Source organism: Pollicipes pollicipes, unplaced genomic scaffold (genome assembly GCF_011947565.3).
Source record: "Pollicipes pollicipes isolate AB1234 unplaced genomic scaffold, Ppol_2.1 Scaffold_4002;HRSCAF=4701_pilon_pilon_pilon, whole genome shotgun sequence".
NCBI lineage: Eukaryota > Metazoa > Arthropoda > Thecostraca > Pollicipedomorpha > Pollicipedidae > Pollicipes > Pollicipes pollicipes.
In genome coordinates, this window is record NW_023596420.1 from 19,453,231 (window position 1) to 19,469,195 (window position 15,965).

The 15,965-nt window shown below is 48.7% G+C and overlaps 1 protein-coding gene across 3 annotated transcripts; it reads left to right on the top strand.

The window, feature by feature from the left end:
* Window positions 1-7,682: 7,682 nt before the first annotated feature.
* On the top strand, window positions 7,683-15,682 carry LOC119093962 (UDP-galactose transporter senju). 3 transcript variants are annotated; one of them, XM_037216991.1, is made up of 7 exons: window positions 7,683-7,738; window positions 10,565-10,672; window positions 11,722-11,839; window positions 12,303-12,355; window positions 13,617-13,756; window positions 14,692-14,853; window positions 15,174-15,682. In XM_037216991.1, exons 2-7 carry the CDS (start codon window positions 10,582-10,584, stop codon window positions 15,660-15,662), a joined length of 1,053 nt encoding a protein of 350 aa, XP_037072886.1. In that variant the 5' UTR covers window positions 7,683-7,738; window positions 10,565-10,581; the 3' UTR covers window positions 15,663-15,682. The 3 variants fall into 3 exon arrangements, with proteins under 3 accessions (XP_037072886.1, XP_037072885.1, XP_037072887.1); XM_037216990.1 differs by having other exon boundaries at window positions 7,699-7,743; XM_037216992.1 differs by lacking the exon at window positions 7,683-7,738 and adding an exon at window positions 9,787-9,792.
* The last annotated feature ends 283 nt before the right edge of the window (window positions 15,683-15,965 follow it).

Below are 15,965 nucleotides of genomic sequence, written 5' to 3' on the forward strand. Positions count from 1 at the left end.
CACGCATGAATCGACATCTCACAGCGTTCGCAGGTGCTTCTTTCAGAAACGTTGCCCTTTTCATCCGCCCACCGACCACCGCTTAATATTAGCGAAGGGACAGACCCGGCGCGGCCCACGGAGACTGCAACGCCGGAAATCGGGGTTTTTGTTTCAAGACTTGAGAGCTGGCATGGCCAAAGCTATGTTACGTGATTCTCTCACTTATCGGTTCTGAAGAAAGGATGAACCTTCCCAGACTAACATGGTCACTTTGTTAGTGTACAGCTGCGGGTTGAGTGTACAGCTGTTGCCAGCTCGACTAGCAACAGCTGTACACTCAACCCGCGCTCCGCGTGACATTGGCATTTTGGTCGTTTTAGTTGCCATACATGCGAACTAAAGCGGTTTAGAGTTGCTTTCCCCCCAGTGGTGCAACAGCATGGAATAGCGTCTCCCTGAATTACAGCTGGCTCGCAATGCGTGTTTAATGAAGTGACCCGGGAAAAATATTACCAAGAGCAGGGCATGTGCCTAGGCGTTTTGGGGAAAGGTTGGGAACCGTTTTCTGAAATGATGTGTGGAGGAGTGCTTATGATTTGTTTTACATCAACTGAAATGCATATGGTTTATCGATGACATTGTTGGAATGTAGGGAAGCTTTGCATGAACGGGGTGCAATGCCAACATCTTGCGGACACTATTCTTGTTAATACAGAAATGTATACACCAAACAACTACAGGAGCACATAATAAATAATTGTGCACTTATAGAACTTTTCAGTTTGCGAGAGAGATGCAATAACACGCCTTCGGTTTCACAAAACAGGTACGTATAAACGAAGCTGATGAAAACTGCCGGCCTCCCAAATGTGTTGCTGTGGCTACGGACAGGAGCTTGCAAAACTATGTGGTAAGTTTAGTTTATATACATATATATATATATATATATATATATATATATATATATATATATATATATATATACGTGCACATATACATGCATAGACATAAATATCAGTATATATGCATATATATATATATATATATATATATAAAATGCTTATCATGGGTAGCCATATACGAGAATATGAGTGGACTATTGTCGCACGCGCCGTATCTGTCCGCCGCGGGCCACATGCTGTTCTTTTGTGCGCGCGGACGGTTTTTGTTTGTTACGTTTGGCCCGAGTGCTCGTTCCGGACATTCGCGCCAGGACGATCAATAGGGGCAGCCCTTTAAAAACACCGACCTTGTCAGAGGAGGAGAGGTTCAGCCAGTACATGGCCACGGTTCAGTGCAATAGCGGTGAGAGGAACGCTGACACGGAGGCGGTGATGGGAGCCCGTATCGGCCTGGCGCGCCGACGGTCGGGCGCTCGGCGCCTTCACCTCAGAAAAATGTAAACCCGACTGAGGAATGGCCGACCCTTCGGCAAATCTGAGATCCCGGCCCTTTTGTCTCTTTTTAGATAATTAAGAAGAAGTGTTCTGCAGATGTTTTGAGATCACGTGCTCGCACCTAAATTCTGATATGTTGTATGTCGTGCTCTCTTTTATTACTTACATCGCGTCGCGGTAATTAGCATGCCTAATATATCAATATGTCGCTAATGTATGTTGTTACGTGACGTGCCGACCCACGTCTGTTATTTTTCTGTGCGCATCAGCGAAGAATCTGTGGGAAAATAGCAGATTATTGGTTAATGTGCGGCCTGAATCTTTGTGTCATGAGAGAGGACCTGTCGTGGTCAAGTCCATGCTTACATGTCAAATTAATTATCTTGGGTAGCTCATGTAGTGTGTACAGCTTAGGATGGCTGTGGATTTTCTACGATTTTAACCTAAGGACTTTTGTCACCACGGGCTAAATGCTTCACAGATGCGCAGTGACTCCTCGAGGGGGGCGATGGGGAAATCCTCCGCGGTACGTAGGTACTTCGTTAAGCCGAGGGTTGAAAGATTCCACTCTCTACAGAAATCAGGGAGTTGGCTCTTGGTCGATCTCTCCGCGGCTGACAAATGAGGACGCATTTTTGTACGTCGCTGGCCACTAGTGAAAGAAGCAGCAGCACGTGTAGGGTACCGCTGATGGATTCGCCTCTCGTAGACCGTGAGACGCGTTTTTCAGCTGCCTCGTTGCGACTCCCATGAGATGGAGGTCGGAAAAGGATTTGGGCTGTCGGCAAATTTGTTTGATTTTTTCCGGAGGTGGATTGACATACGGCCTCAGAAAAAGGTTTGCTAAGATGAACGTGAGTAACTGGCGTCGAGCGGCGGCAGTGAATTCCGTCACTGAGGGTGCCGTTGTTAGAATCATTACATCGGCTCCAGAAGGCGAGGCTCGCACACATACGCGGATGAGGGATTTCGGCGTGCCGATGTGTGATTCCGGTGACAAAGTGTTATGAGCCGATGTGGGATTCCGGCGCACCGATGAGGGATTCCGGCATTATTCAGTGACGGGAGAAGGTAGGGGCTACGTGGTAGTGCCGCCGTCAGCCTTGCGCCAGGCGGCTGTTATTTACCTCGGCTAAATTCCGAGATGCACGTGGTGTATGCCTTTCGAGGTATACGTGGTGTCTGACTGTACGGTTACGCTCATAATTCAGGGGGTTTGATCGTCGCATTTACCCTGCAGACTGTGTGTAGCAACCGCACTACAGACCTCCCTTTAACATAGCCGGTGACAAGCATGCATGAGACGGTGTGAATGTATCCCGCATGCTAGTTGCGGAATGGCAGTAAAGTGACGTTTGCTGCCCACGCTAGGACGAAAGCATTTGTTTCGTAAAAGCCCATGTCATGTTGGTGAGCCAATGTTTTCCCCCTCACTTGCAGTCGTCCCAGTAAGTTGGTATATCACAGGGAATTGGCTCGATGGTAATTACCTGCAGGTCAATACAATGGGCCAACTAGCCAACAGCCGCCATTAGCAATGGTATGCATAAGTAATCTAAGCAAATATGATTATCGCCAGCAGACGTATTATTTCCAAGCAGCTTTTCTTTTCGTTCGTGAGGTTCATAATTAATTAGTTCAGCCACTATCTTCAGAAAGGTATCAACATCATGTGCGAGTGCATAACTTCGGAAACCATACAGGAACTCCACCTAAATTATCGCGTCAGTCACGGCACGTGTTCCTTAAAGCTGGTGTGGACGCTGGTGTCGAGAGCTATGAGATGGTCAACAGTGTTACACTTTTCCTAAATCCATATTGAGCAGCCGTAAAAACGTTGCACCACTCTAAAAATCACGACAAACGTGCAGTTGCCATACGCTCCATCAACTTACAAATGCATGATGTCAGTGAGATAGGGCGATAGCCAGCAGGGTCAGCCCCACTCTTACAAGGCTAGAGCATAGGGACAATGTACGACTCACGACAAGTCTCTGGAAAACCTCCATTCGCCCAGAGTTTGTTGTTAGCTGCTAAGATGTCCTCAACTGCTGAAGTGGGGAGTTACTGAAGCATGGCGTTGTGACCTAGATTCGGACCCTCTGCCACGTTGCGCAGCGATCCGATCGCGGAAATTCGTTCGGCCATTGTAAAAGGTCGGTTGTACATCTGCTCCGTCGTGCTGAAGTCGACAGGGGATGCCTCGCAGCGGATCCGGTGACGTATAAGCTGTGGGATGGCATTGCTGCTACCACACCGTCCGGAGAATGCGCGGGCGATTGCATTTGCGACGTCAGCTGGGTGTATAATGGCATGCCCTTTGCTATGGAGCACAGGGTGTGGTATAGACGAGTGCTGTCCACGAATGCGTTGCGCGCCCATACATTGGATGCAGATGTTTGGCAGTTAAGTTGGCCGACGTAAGCTCTCCACGACGCCCGCTCAGCGTCTAGAATGGTGCGTCTAGTAGCCGCTCGTGCTCGTCGAAATGCAATTAGATTTTCTGTCGTGCTCAAACGGTCAAACTTCCTAAGGGCTCTCTTACGACCACAGACGGCGCCGCGACACTGCTGTGTCCACCATGGGACAAGAGTTCGGCGAGGACAGCCCGACGTTCGCAGCAAACACCCTTCCGCAGAGCAGAGCAGAGCAGAGCAGAGCCAGCTAAGCCAAATCTTATTCTGACGGGGGTTCACTCGCTGGTTGCATGGCAAGGAAATGCTCGACTCTCGCTCGAAACTCAGTTCAGTCAGCTTTTCTGATATTCCAGCGCTGTGGTCGAGACCCAGGGAGAACGTCAGTCCGGTACTTGATCCAGATGTGAAAGCGGCCACTTCCCATGGGATCGTCTGACACCGACTAGCCAAAATTGATCGTCAGTTGTGGGCTCCAAAGACTTAGGTTGATTGCCGATGCCCGTCTCGATGGGGATGGAAGTGGGTTCATGTTCCCGCGCTTAAGAGGCACAGCAATTCTTCATGTAGGAGAGCTCCGCGAGTGTTTGTCTGGACCCATCCCCACGCTGAGTGGTGAGTGTTAAAATCACCTAATATGAGGACAGGCGGCGGAAGCTGAGCCAACAGGTGTCTCGGGCGAGCGAACGGAAACCCGGTTCCCGGAGGCGAGTAGACTGAGCATATGGTGATCGTATGGCAGTTTAAGAACACTTTGGCTGCGACAGCTTGAAGCTCCGTATTTAAAACCAGCCTTTGAGCAGACACGCTGTGGCGCACGGTCAGGAGAACGCCACCATGTGCAACAGGGTCAGCTGGTAAATCTCGCCACCAGGCAGCATAACCCGAAAGACCAAAAACGCTGCCAGGTGCCAGCTTTGTCCCCTGGTGACGTACCACCGCCGGCCGCCGCTCGTTAACGCATACTTGGAGATCCTGGTACCTTGTTCGGACGCCCCAGCAGTTCCACTGTAACATATTCGTCATGGAGCTAAAAGGTGAGGACACGGCCCTTAGCTTCCTACCACTTCGCGGTGTCGACGAATGCAGGTGGGGGGGGGGGGGGGGGGGGGGGGCATTTAGGGACTGCCCACGTTAGGACGAAGGCATTTGTTTCGTAAAAGCCCATGTAATGTCGGTGAGCCAATGTTTTCCCCATCATTTGCAGTCGCCCTAGTTAGTCGGTTCATCACAGGGAATGGCCTCGATGGTAATCACCTGCAGGTCAATACGGTGGGCCAACTAGCCAACAGCCCCGCATTAGCAATGGCATGCATAAGCGATCTAAGTAAATATGATTATTGCTGACGTAACCCAAGGAGCTTTCATTTTCTGTCGTGAGGTTGATAATTAGTGAGTACAGCCACTAGCCCTAGAAAGGTATTTATGACATTGTGCATGAAACAAAATCATGTGCGAGTGCATAACTTCGAAAACCATACGGGAACTTAAGCTAAATTATTGAGACAGTCATGGCGCGTGTTGCTATTATGCTAGCTGGGCTTTGAGAGCCTTGTGATTGCCGTTACCTGTCGGTGAGAAATCAGTCGGGTGAGCATGGCAAAATTGCTAAAAAAATGAGAAGCCTTTGTTCCGGGTTACGCAGACAGCGACCATCAAGTTGAAGAAAACAACGATGTAGCTGAAAATCTCCGCAGAACATTAGTAGGAGGTGTATATGAACAGCCAGTCAAACACGTAGAATGCCATGGTGAGTATGATGATGTGCAAAACAAGTCAACCTGTATGTCACTATGCCGCTAACCTTTAGACAAAATGCAATAACATAAGAGGTGAAAGCGTACACACGGTAAAGTTTAGAGAGAAGACGGCCGGAACGTCGGGCTCTCCTCGTATCAATAATGAACAAATTTTTAGCGTGAGGTGGATATGACCAGCCAGCCAACCGCGTAGCATTTAACGCCGAATATGAATACAGGTTTAGCAGGCTTATGTGGACCTCCAATACGCAATGAAATTGACGTGGAAATCGAAAACCCTTTCGCGAGAACTGCTACATAAATGGATGGCCGAGATACCGGACTTCCTTCGCACCTCAAATGAACAAGCTGTTGGAAGCAAGCACATTTAGAAAACGCGTAAGGGCCGAATGCGTAGAATTTGATGGTGAGCATGATGATGTGCTAATTACAAGTTCATATACATAGCAGTTTGAATGTGATCAGGGTGAATGGCGAAAACGTGCGCGCGCGGACTGTTCGGACAGTCCATGAGTGCACGTTTTCACTCTTTTCGAGACAGGCAACCTGAACATTGAGCTACTTTCTTGCCAATTTCTAAGTGCGTAGATCATTGCTGGTAGGTGAATATACTAGCGAACCAATAAAGTAGGATTAAATAATAAGCATGAACACATGCTCGGCGAGATTTGCACGACGAGATCGGCGAGATTATGATTATGCTGTTAAAATTCAGTCGGCATGGGAAATGAATATGTCTTCGAAGGGGCGCGCAAGTACTAAGAAGGGGATGAGCCCTAACTTCAATAAGCCTTATCATTTATCTTAAGCCCTATGGGTGTGAACTGCCAAGAAGTAGCGAAAGTGACTATCACCCGCCTTCCCCCCCCCCTCCCCCACACATACACACTCAGGGAACTTCTGTTGCTCCCGCGCCTTTACGGGAGCCGGCTAGCATTCTGTGCTGAACACTGATTGTAAATTCGCTTTTTGAGGTTGAGTAGCGACGTTACGGGGAGTGCACTAAACAAAGAAAGCTCATAATTGGCCACGAAGCCTAAATGCTGCCACGGAAGACTGAGGAAACAATCAGCCATGAACCTGGCTCGCTGCGTGCTGCCCATGAGACTTTGCACGCATGCCATTCTGTGTTTACATCATCGGGGCTTTTGTGTGGTCGCGGCCAAGCAAATTATGTTCAGGGATGGAATAAACATAGTGATTGGAGCGTACTGCCACTCGAGTTAAGCGCACAGATATTCATCAGTTGTACAGCTAGCGTTGTTCCTGCTAACAATAATTTGGTATCAAAGATGCATATCGTGCTCTGCACTCCGATCAGTTATCAATAATTCCATCCGGAGATCATTTTGAGCGACGCACAGAAACGTCTCAAGCACACAACATACGTGACTCGACACCCACGGTGACTAAGCAGGCATGTAGGGACCGGACACTGTCGGCGACCTGACACGGACCGAGCACGACAGAATGCAGACGGGCATGGATCGAGCACGGCCGGCCCTTAACCAGGTGATGACCGAGCACGGCAGTGTACATCAGCGCGGGCCGAGCACGGCACATCTGGCGGAAGTCTGGCGCATCTAGAGCAAAACAATTGACAGACTCTTCACTCTCGCCGCTCACTCTCACCGCCGGAGGCGGCACATCCATGGGGTGCGATGCCGTGTAGGATCAAAGTGGATCGCAATGCCGTTCCGCTTAATAGGTTGCCACGCACATTATCACGCCCGCCGCTAATTTTTACACATTTGTCTCGCTGGCCATGTAAGCTGTCAGTAGCAGACTGTTTTTTCATCGGAACGAATGCATCCTGGTGTTCCTGCCGTCATATTGGAAATAAGTATTGTGTGCGCGTCTGCACTTTTCAAGCGTTTCCATTTTTAACGTCTGCCCGCATAGGCCTGCGAGGCAAATCATCATGTTCTTCGTGGAATCGTACGTAGTCGGCCCTCTTATCATATGCACCTCCTGCTAACGGCTTTTTCATTACCTGCACGATTATTTTGTTGTTCTGGCTGCCCCTTAGCATTACTTTTGGCATCTGAAAGCCCGCCACGCATTGCAATATTAGCACCAGTGACGTCATGCTAACAAGATGACGTGAGAATCACGGGACAGTTTTGCCTCTCACACCGACTTGGCGGGGTGGTGTGAGGCTCAGCGTCCGGGCCTGGTGGTCGAGGTTAGGTTCGTGGAAGGGAGGGTAATGCTTGTTGCTCTCATTAAGTAGTATAAGAAGACTAGCATACACCCGTCTGCCTGTTTATCCGTTAAACATGCATCCACTGCCTTGTTACCTTGCATGCCGCTGTGACTTCAGCGTGAATGAACGTTGCATTCGCATGACTGTATTCTTGCCATGCCATGTTGTGCTAGATTTTCAAATATGTCTTCGTGTTGAAAATATTTTTGATGTAGTTTTGCTTGGAAATTACCTTCACCACAGCATCCTTCCCTGAAAAATGGGCTCCATGACATTGATTTGGTTGTGTGTGTATACTGAACTGTGAGCTGCCATGCATTGTGTACAGTGTACATACACTAAGTTTGTATGCAATGTTCTTGCTGTGTCAGCCATGTTCAGCATGATGTGTTTTTTGTGGTGGTGTGGCCTGTTTTATGGCTGTGCATATAACTGTCCAAAGTCTTTTCAACACCTTTGTGATTGAATATCAAGGAAAGGCAGCCCTTATTTATTATTATATAAGGGCAGCCCTATTTTGCTCAGTTATATACCAGGTCATTGTTTTGAAGTGATCAAGTAGTCTATTCTGAATGAAGTTCTTTAGGTCACCTGATGCTAGGAGAAGAAGCACTTTTATTTGCCTTCAGTTGGTGGTTCAGCTAAGTTGAATATGCATGAATTTGTGTTCTGAATGGCTGCGCAAGCATTTCTGTAGCTTGTTTGCTGTGTTTGGACCAGGATTAGACCAACAGTATTCACAGGCATCATATTACAATATGTATCATTTTATCACTTACTCTCACTCAATACACACACAAGGGGGTTCTAGGAAATTTTTTTGATATTGGTGTACCAAACTAGCTAATAGAAAGTAAGAAGTTGGGCGCCAAATGACCACCGCAGTTGGCGCGCCCCTAAACTCCAGTAAACAACAACAACAGATAAGAAGCAAGAGAACATGGCAATATGAAGTCAGCCAGTCAGTGGTGTCTTTCTGCAGCCAGTGATCCCAATATGATAGATGAATTAAATGCAGTGCCACCCCTGGAGTAGGGAAAATGCTAGACTCTTAATATATTGGTGCTGCATAGCAGTCCTGGATCTGGAGCAATGCAACCCAAATTATGTGGAAAGTAAGATGGCAACTGGCTGACGAGAATCAGACTTCCTGAGCCAGCGATGTATTGATATTGGCTTTCAGGTAGAATCCACCAAAATTTTTCATAGTAAATATGCCTGATGCAAAATCATATGAATAATCAGATGGGCATGGCTTGGGTGGTGCTTTAAGGGCATATATAAGCTTAGTCTCCATCCCATCAAGTTCCATAAACCCATAAGCTCAGTCTAGCACATGCTTCAAGCTGAAGGCCATTCACATGGTCATTTGAAATTAGTGTAATTTAAAAAGTTGCAAGTCTATATGAAATTGATGCCATTGATATCACATAATTTGTTTGGTGCACCTCAAAATGAGTAGTTGTCATCATGTCCGTAAAGATGAAAATTGAAAAAAGCAAATTGTCTCTTTTGGATTGGAAAACTGATATCAGAGACAACAGCAACCATCCCATTTTGGCACCATGTTTTGAGCTGTAAACATACAGGTGCCTGCATGTGCCAGCAGATATGAAGCCCTTTTCAGGCCCACAGCTTCTAAATGACCATGGCATGTTTTGTCTCAGAAAAGTTGCAGCAGTGGGAGACATGAATTGTCTGCTTTACCTGATGAACCATATTACCAAGCTGTTAATGGCTGGGCAATTATGTCTCATGAAACCATGATAAGCTGAGAACAATGTGTTACAAACACACTGCATAATCCAGCTAGAGAACCTCTCTAGCTTGAACACTCTCCTGACATTGGAAGTTATCAGCTGTTGCTGAATGGCATCAGCACAAACAAACATTTGTGATCAATACAGCCAGCAGCAAGGGCCAGATATGGCACTGGCCAAAGTTTGAACCAGTGTGTCACTGTCGACCATGTGATATTCCATGTCGTGAAGCCAAAGTGAACTTCAAGGAGACCTGCTGTGGTGGACACCATGGTAAGGGATAAGATAGGAGAGAAAAGGGGAGAAATCAAAGCCTTCAGATAACATTTGTTGCATTTGCTGGGTGATAACTTCAAGTTTGCATAAACTTGCATAGCATTTGTTACACATTTTGAGAGTTTGGTATGTTACAAACATTACAGAATGCACATGTTGGAAAAAGCAAGGCAAATCCAATGTATTACTTTCATGGTGGTGAGCAGGGAGTTTAATGCTATTTTCTATTCTTGTATGCAAACTCTGTGTACGCCTCTTATGTGGACATAGTCACCAAAATATTGAGGAAGTATGCATGCTGTGTTTGGTATGTATGTTCCATGGACAGGCTGATGTGGGGTATGGAAATTTGATGGTTGGAAATGTGTGAGCTCATCTAGGCCATTTGCCCACATTCAAAATCTTCATTTACAGAACATGTGAGTGCAGTTGACTGAAATGAAAAATAGCATAATGTTAAGAAAATGTGGTGCATTCAATCACATGGAAGGTGTAGGAAAATCCACGTATCCCGGCGGCCGCGATTGACACCGTAGGAAATATCGCGAAATTTGCCGGAATGTAGCTCTTTAAAACAGAACCAATCAGAGTGTTTGAGAAAAAACAATAAAACCACTTTTAATTGTTGCATCAAGTTACATGTAGGCTGTGTGAAGCAAAAAATTGAGGATAGTGTGAATTGCGTATAGACAAGTGGGTGGGTGGGGACTTCATGCCAAGCAAGAAGTGGTTGTAATAGGCTTTTAGCATGATGTCATGACTTTTTCAGCACAACAGTTGGGAGCCATGCCACTGATGACCCAGCTAAGAGAGCTTTTCCCTTCCAAATGGAGCCTTTTCATCTTCATTGCTTACATGGCTCTTTTCATCAACCAAGGTGGGTGTAACCAAAAAGGGTGCGAGTGTATGTGTGGCACAATGTTTGCGGCACTTGTTTAAGGTGTTTGGTTCATATGAAATTATAGTCCGTAAGAAGAAGATAGAGTGGGGCTGTAGAAGACCGGATGTGATTACGAAATAATGTGAAATTCGCGTTTCTGGAGCGCAAGGTAACCGTTGATGACACTGAACCGTCGAAAACTTTTCAGTGCTATAATTCCGACATAACCAGCACCATAACCGGATAGTTTAGGGGGGGCCGCATTCCCCTCAGAGGGGTGATGGGCTTCCTGGGGGCCCAAGGATTCAATACATTCCATGGTTTTCACGGAAGGGGTTCTTTAAGAACGGGCCCTCGATGCATCACAACCAGATCCTGAGCCTAAACAGATCCCGAATAAAAAATTGGTCCATAGTGATGAAGTGGAGTATCTGTGAGTGAAAACGGTCACAATACCCCGAACTACCTGCCCCCCCCCCCCCTCCTGGGCGGAATCCTGGCCACGTCACGGAACGTCACAGCCAACGTATGCGGGTCGTGTTCATACCCACGCACTGCAGCGCTGTAGTGCGGAGGGAGGACATTGCACGCACCACAGCTCTGTGAGGCCAGCGTTTGAGCTGTCACGATGGGTTTTGGTGATATTCGTCACCGGAAGTCAGCACAGAAAATTTGATGCTCTCTTGCAATTGTGGCAAGCACCCTCACCATTGCACTGCTAAGAGTCAAATAATCCATACGTTACTGCGAGTAGGCATGATGGTCGTTGAAGACATGTTGTGCATGCCAAGGAAGTTGAACCCTTTGTCAGCATTACTACTCGCCATGCATAGCAGTGTAACCATGCACAGCCTTATAACCATGTGCAATTATATAGCCATATCAGTGTGTCATAACCATGGGAAGATATCATAACAGGATGTCATTACTGCTACAATATGAAATGACCATAGCATGTTGTCACAGCCATAGCAGTTTGTCATCACCATAACAGGATATTGTAGCCATAATGTGTCACCATACAAATGACTTGGTTGTGCTTTCAGGGCTTCTGGTTACTGCCACAAAGAAGGAAGACAACAGTTACAGCTATAACTCGGTGACTGTAGTTCTTCTGGCTGAGGTCACCAAATTGTTTATGTCATCCTTAATATATCTGCAAGAGTGAGTAAACAATCATCACCAAAGTGCATTTACTGATCGCCGTTCCCATACGTCATGCCATGTTAAAACTGGATAGTCCTAGGTCCAACTAATCTGCCTCGACTTGGACCTGGAAGTTTATTGAATTGAATCGACTTGAAAGCGAATCAGACCTAGAGTTTACGCTCGACCATTTTGAAGTAAATGCCGCGTGTTCGGTATGTGTGATATCATCCCAGTTGTTTGCTTTGCGCAGTTCACAGAATACTCGTTACATACTTGCAGTCGACGTCTTGTGAATGGGGAGCCTGTCGCGATGCTATTGCGAAACGTCCTCGTTGGGAACTTGGTTATCCGTTCCGCAAAATCCATACATAGGTTGATGTGTCATTGTTACCAGTTTGCTATGATGTCGTTTCTCCTCGTGTTTCTTGCGCTGCGCTGACGTGTGCTGCTTCTGAACGTGATTTTGTGCTGTTTTCAGGCATAAATGGCGTGTGCAGGACCTGCTGGAGGATATCTGTACGCACAGACGTGGTAAGACTCGTTTTCACCATGATATCTTGCTTGACCCATCAAACTTCACACCTGTCTGATAAACGTGTTTGATTTGCGGCCCTGCATGATATGATAGTATTGGGTGTTGCACGACCCCCTGCAGCCGATGCGGCCCAAAACTCCAACTAGCCATCATCTGCTGATACCATGTGTGTGCTGTCAGGTGTTACACTGTGAGCGATCACAGGTGTTGAACAGCGCGTGTCGTGCGTTGACGCTGGGGCCCAGTATTCGGATTGGCCACGTTGCAGCGTTCGACCGGGCATTTGGTTGGGCGAGTATTTGAGCGTGTTAATTATTAGTCCCGTTAGGCAAAATTTTCGAACGCCAACAACAGTTTTTATATGGCGGGAATATTGAGTTGAACGGAGGTTCTCAGTTCAGCAACGCAAAGTACGAGAAGTAAATAAGCATGTCCAGAGTAGCTGTTTTACCAGACGGAGGGACTTGCCGTCACCTTCCGCCGGCGTAGGGGAGTAGCGCGCCCTGTAGTCCCAGTCCCGATTTAGGCACTTGTCTCTCCCGATGGTGACCAAGCGTCGTGCTTGCGTCGACGGCCTGTTGTCCTGCCCGGCCTGTGTCCTGTATCGTGGCCCAGCTGTACGCAGTCGCTCGTTAGGCACCTGTATATAAGGTCATTGGTATGCGACACTTGAAGTTTGAAAAACTGAAACTGACTGCCACCGCGGACGACAGCTGGCGGCGTAACCGTGTCTGGTGGCGCCAGCTGTCTCGCGCCAGCCCGATAGCCAGCACGTGGCCGATATGATAATGTTGTCTTCTCCGTGGCAGTCGGTTGTTTCTGTCGCCAGTCTGGTTGGTCCGTCTCATGAACTTAATCGTTGCCCGCTAAATGTGGAGCTGGATATGAGGTATACCATTTTATGCCCATTAAGTTTGGTGAGACGTCCGCTTAGTGTGTTAATCACCGGTTGCCCTGCCTGCTTCCGCACATGATCGCGTTCTCCGTAGATGGACCCCCACCGATCATGTGGCTCATGTGCGCATGACCCCAACCCGTGTGTACTCAGCTGAGTGCTGCGCGTGATGTGTTGGCCGGTGCTGCATGCGACAGACCCTGACCTGACGGTTGGCTGGCACGCCCGACGCTGCGCGCGACGGGCCCTGACCTGACGGTTGGCTGGCACGCCCGACGCTGCGCGCGACGGGCCCTGACCTGACGGTTGGCTGGCACGCCCGGCGTGCGCCCGGGCTGACATGCCCGCTGTGGTACCGCCAGCGCTGCTCTACTATACGGTGCCAGCCGGCCTCTACTGCGTGTACAACATCCTCACCTTCACCAACTTGGCGGCATTCGATCCCACCACGTACTTCTTGCTGCTTCAGCTGCGAGTGGTGGTCACAGGCGTCACGTTCCAGGTCAGAGGCTGAGGGGAACGAACAGCACATGTCGAGGCATGCCTGCGCGTTACGACGTCGTGTGGTGTCATGGTAGCAGCCAGTAGGGAGGGTGGCTAAGAATGTTTTGCCAAGAGTCTTGTGTTTCACAGTTAATACAAGTGTGTGCACTGTTTTCAAACCGGTAACATAAAGCTCACGAGCCGGCAAATGATTATCAACACCTTTAGCTTTTTCCATGGTGACGTCCCTTAACCTAACGTCACTCCGCCCCGGCTACCGCCTGAGTTGTGTCGGCTGGTTTAATTATTATACTGAATGTAAAACCGCTCGAAGTGGGGACAATTCTGAGGCTGATGCTTGCACGATAAGTCAAAAATTGTTGCTACCTATTTATTTAAGTCCATATTTCTCGTGTTTTATGTCGCCGCACGGTAGCGTGGAGCACTCGAAAATCTGCTTTGGCCCCATTCTGGGCGCTGCAACCCATGTAGCCTGACATAACCTGAGACTGGCTTGGCGTGGCAAAACAACAATGTTGTGCAGAGTCGTTTGGGAGGTCAAGCCTGCAGGCCGCCCACACGCCGCCCACAGGCCTTTTGTAACTTTTTGACTGAAGGTTATCCCGAATCCATGATCAATTACCAAGCATCTACGTTACACGCTCAGAACAGCTAGGAATATGGTCGATAGCGCATTCAGTAGTTTGGTGCTCCATGCCATGATGCGAGGTCGTGACTTGCCTCAAATTGTGAGCATTAAGATGTCGTCACCATGTGTAGAGCGGCAACATGCACTTTCCCGCAATGTTGGGAATACTAGGGGGCTTTGCTTTGGACTCACCGCTGCAGGGCGGGGGTTAAGGGTCAAGACCGTGCGCACACCGCCCAGCTTGTATCCATCGTGTGCTGTGAATGCGTCAGCAGTTTCCAATGATGGTCTTCCCATGTCCTCAGGTGCTTTTCAAGAAGAAGTTGACGTCCCGTCAGTGGCTTTCGCTTTTGCTTCTCACCGTGGGGTGCATCATCAAACAGCTGAACACGGGCCCGGCGTCGGCGTCGAGCTCGGACTGGCTCCGGGGCATCTTCAGCTTCAATATAATTCTCATCCTAGTGCAGGTAGCGTGTGCACGGTGTGGCAGCGCATTACATAGAAAAAAAACAACTCTGTGCGCGTGTTGGAACGCGCGCGTAGCTCCTGCTGGTGTTGACTTGCATTCAGAACCTTCTTTTTTGTAATGCTGTTTGAAGTGACGATAAATTCGAATGTGTTGATAGCGTTTCATGTTTCATGTCTAAGCATGCTATTACATGGCATACCACGTCGCACCAATGCGCCAGTTTTTGCATTAAACAAAATTAAGGAATGCTTGCAACGCGTTGGAACCGTACAGTGAAGCCGAGTTGAAGACGATTGTGGCTGGCTGTGTCGGTCGCAGGTGTTCTGCTCCTGCTTCGCTGGCGTCTACAACGAGTACCTGCTGAAGCACCAGGCAGTGGAGGTGCACATCATGCTGCAGAACATGTTTCTGTACGTCGACTCGATCGTGGCGGCGACGCTGGCTCTCTGGCTCCGCGGCCAGCTGGGCACGGCGCTGACCGGCGAGGCCCTCCGCTCCATCCTGCATCCGGCTGTGCTCGCCATCGTGCTGAACAACGCTTGCATTGGCATCGTCACATGCTTCTTTCTTCACTCGCTGAACTCGATCCTGAAAACGTTTGCCAGCGCGCTGGAGCTGATGTTTACCGCCGTGCTGTGCTGGCTCATCTTCGGCATCCCGGTGTACCTGAACACCGTGGTGGCCATCGCCGTGGTGTCCGTCGCCATCTGTGTGTATTCGCAGCAGCCGGTACGGAACCCGCCGGCGACAGCAGTCCACACTGCACCCAACCCAGAGCAGGCCCAGTCTCTAGTGCAGCAAATATGAGGCTGCGTAGCTGTGTTCAGCAGCGCTCACGCAAAGCGGTGGGCTCGTAATTCTTGGCCAGGTGGCGAAAAGACGAAACAACGTAACCTGAGTGGCGGACTACCCCATACTGCCGTCGCGTCATTGGGTTGTGCTGTGCTGTCTGGTGTAGTCAGTGTTTTGCTGTGAACATGTGATTTCGCTGTTTGGGATCGGTGCCACAGTGGGCCTTTCGAGATTAGAAGGGACTGGCGTGCAATGGCCAGAGATTTGTGCCAGGCAATCCTGCCTGCTCGCGCGCAGCGTTTGCGTGTTCGCCTCGCT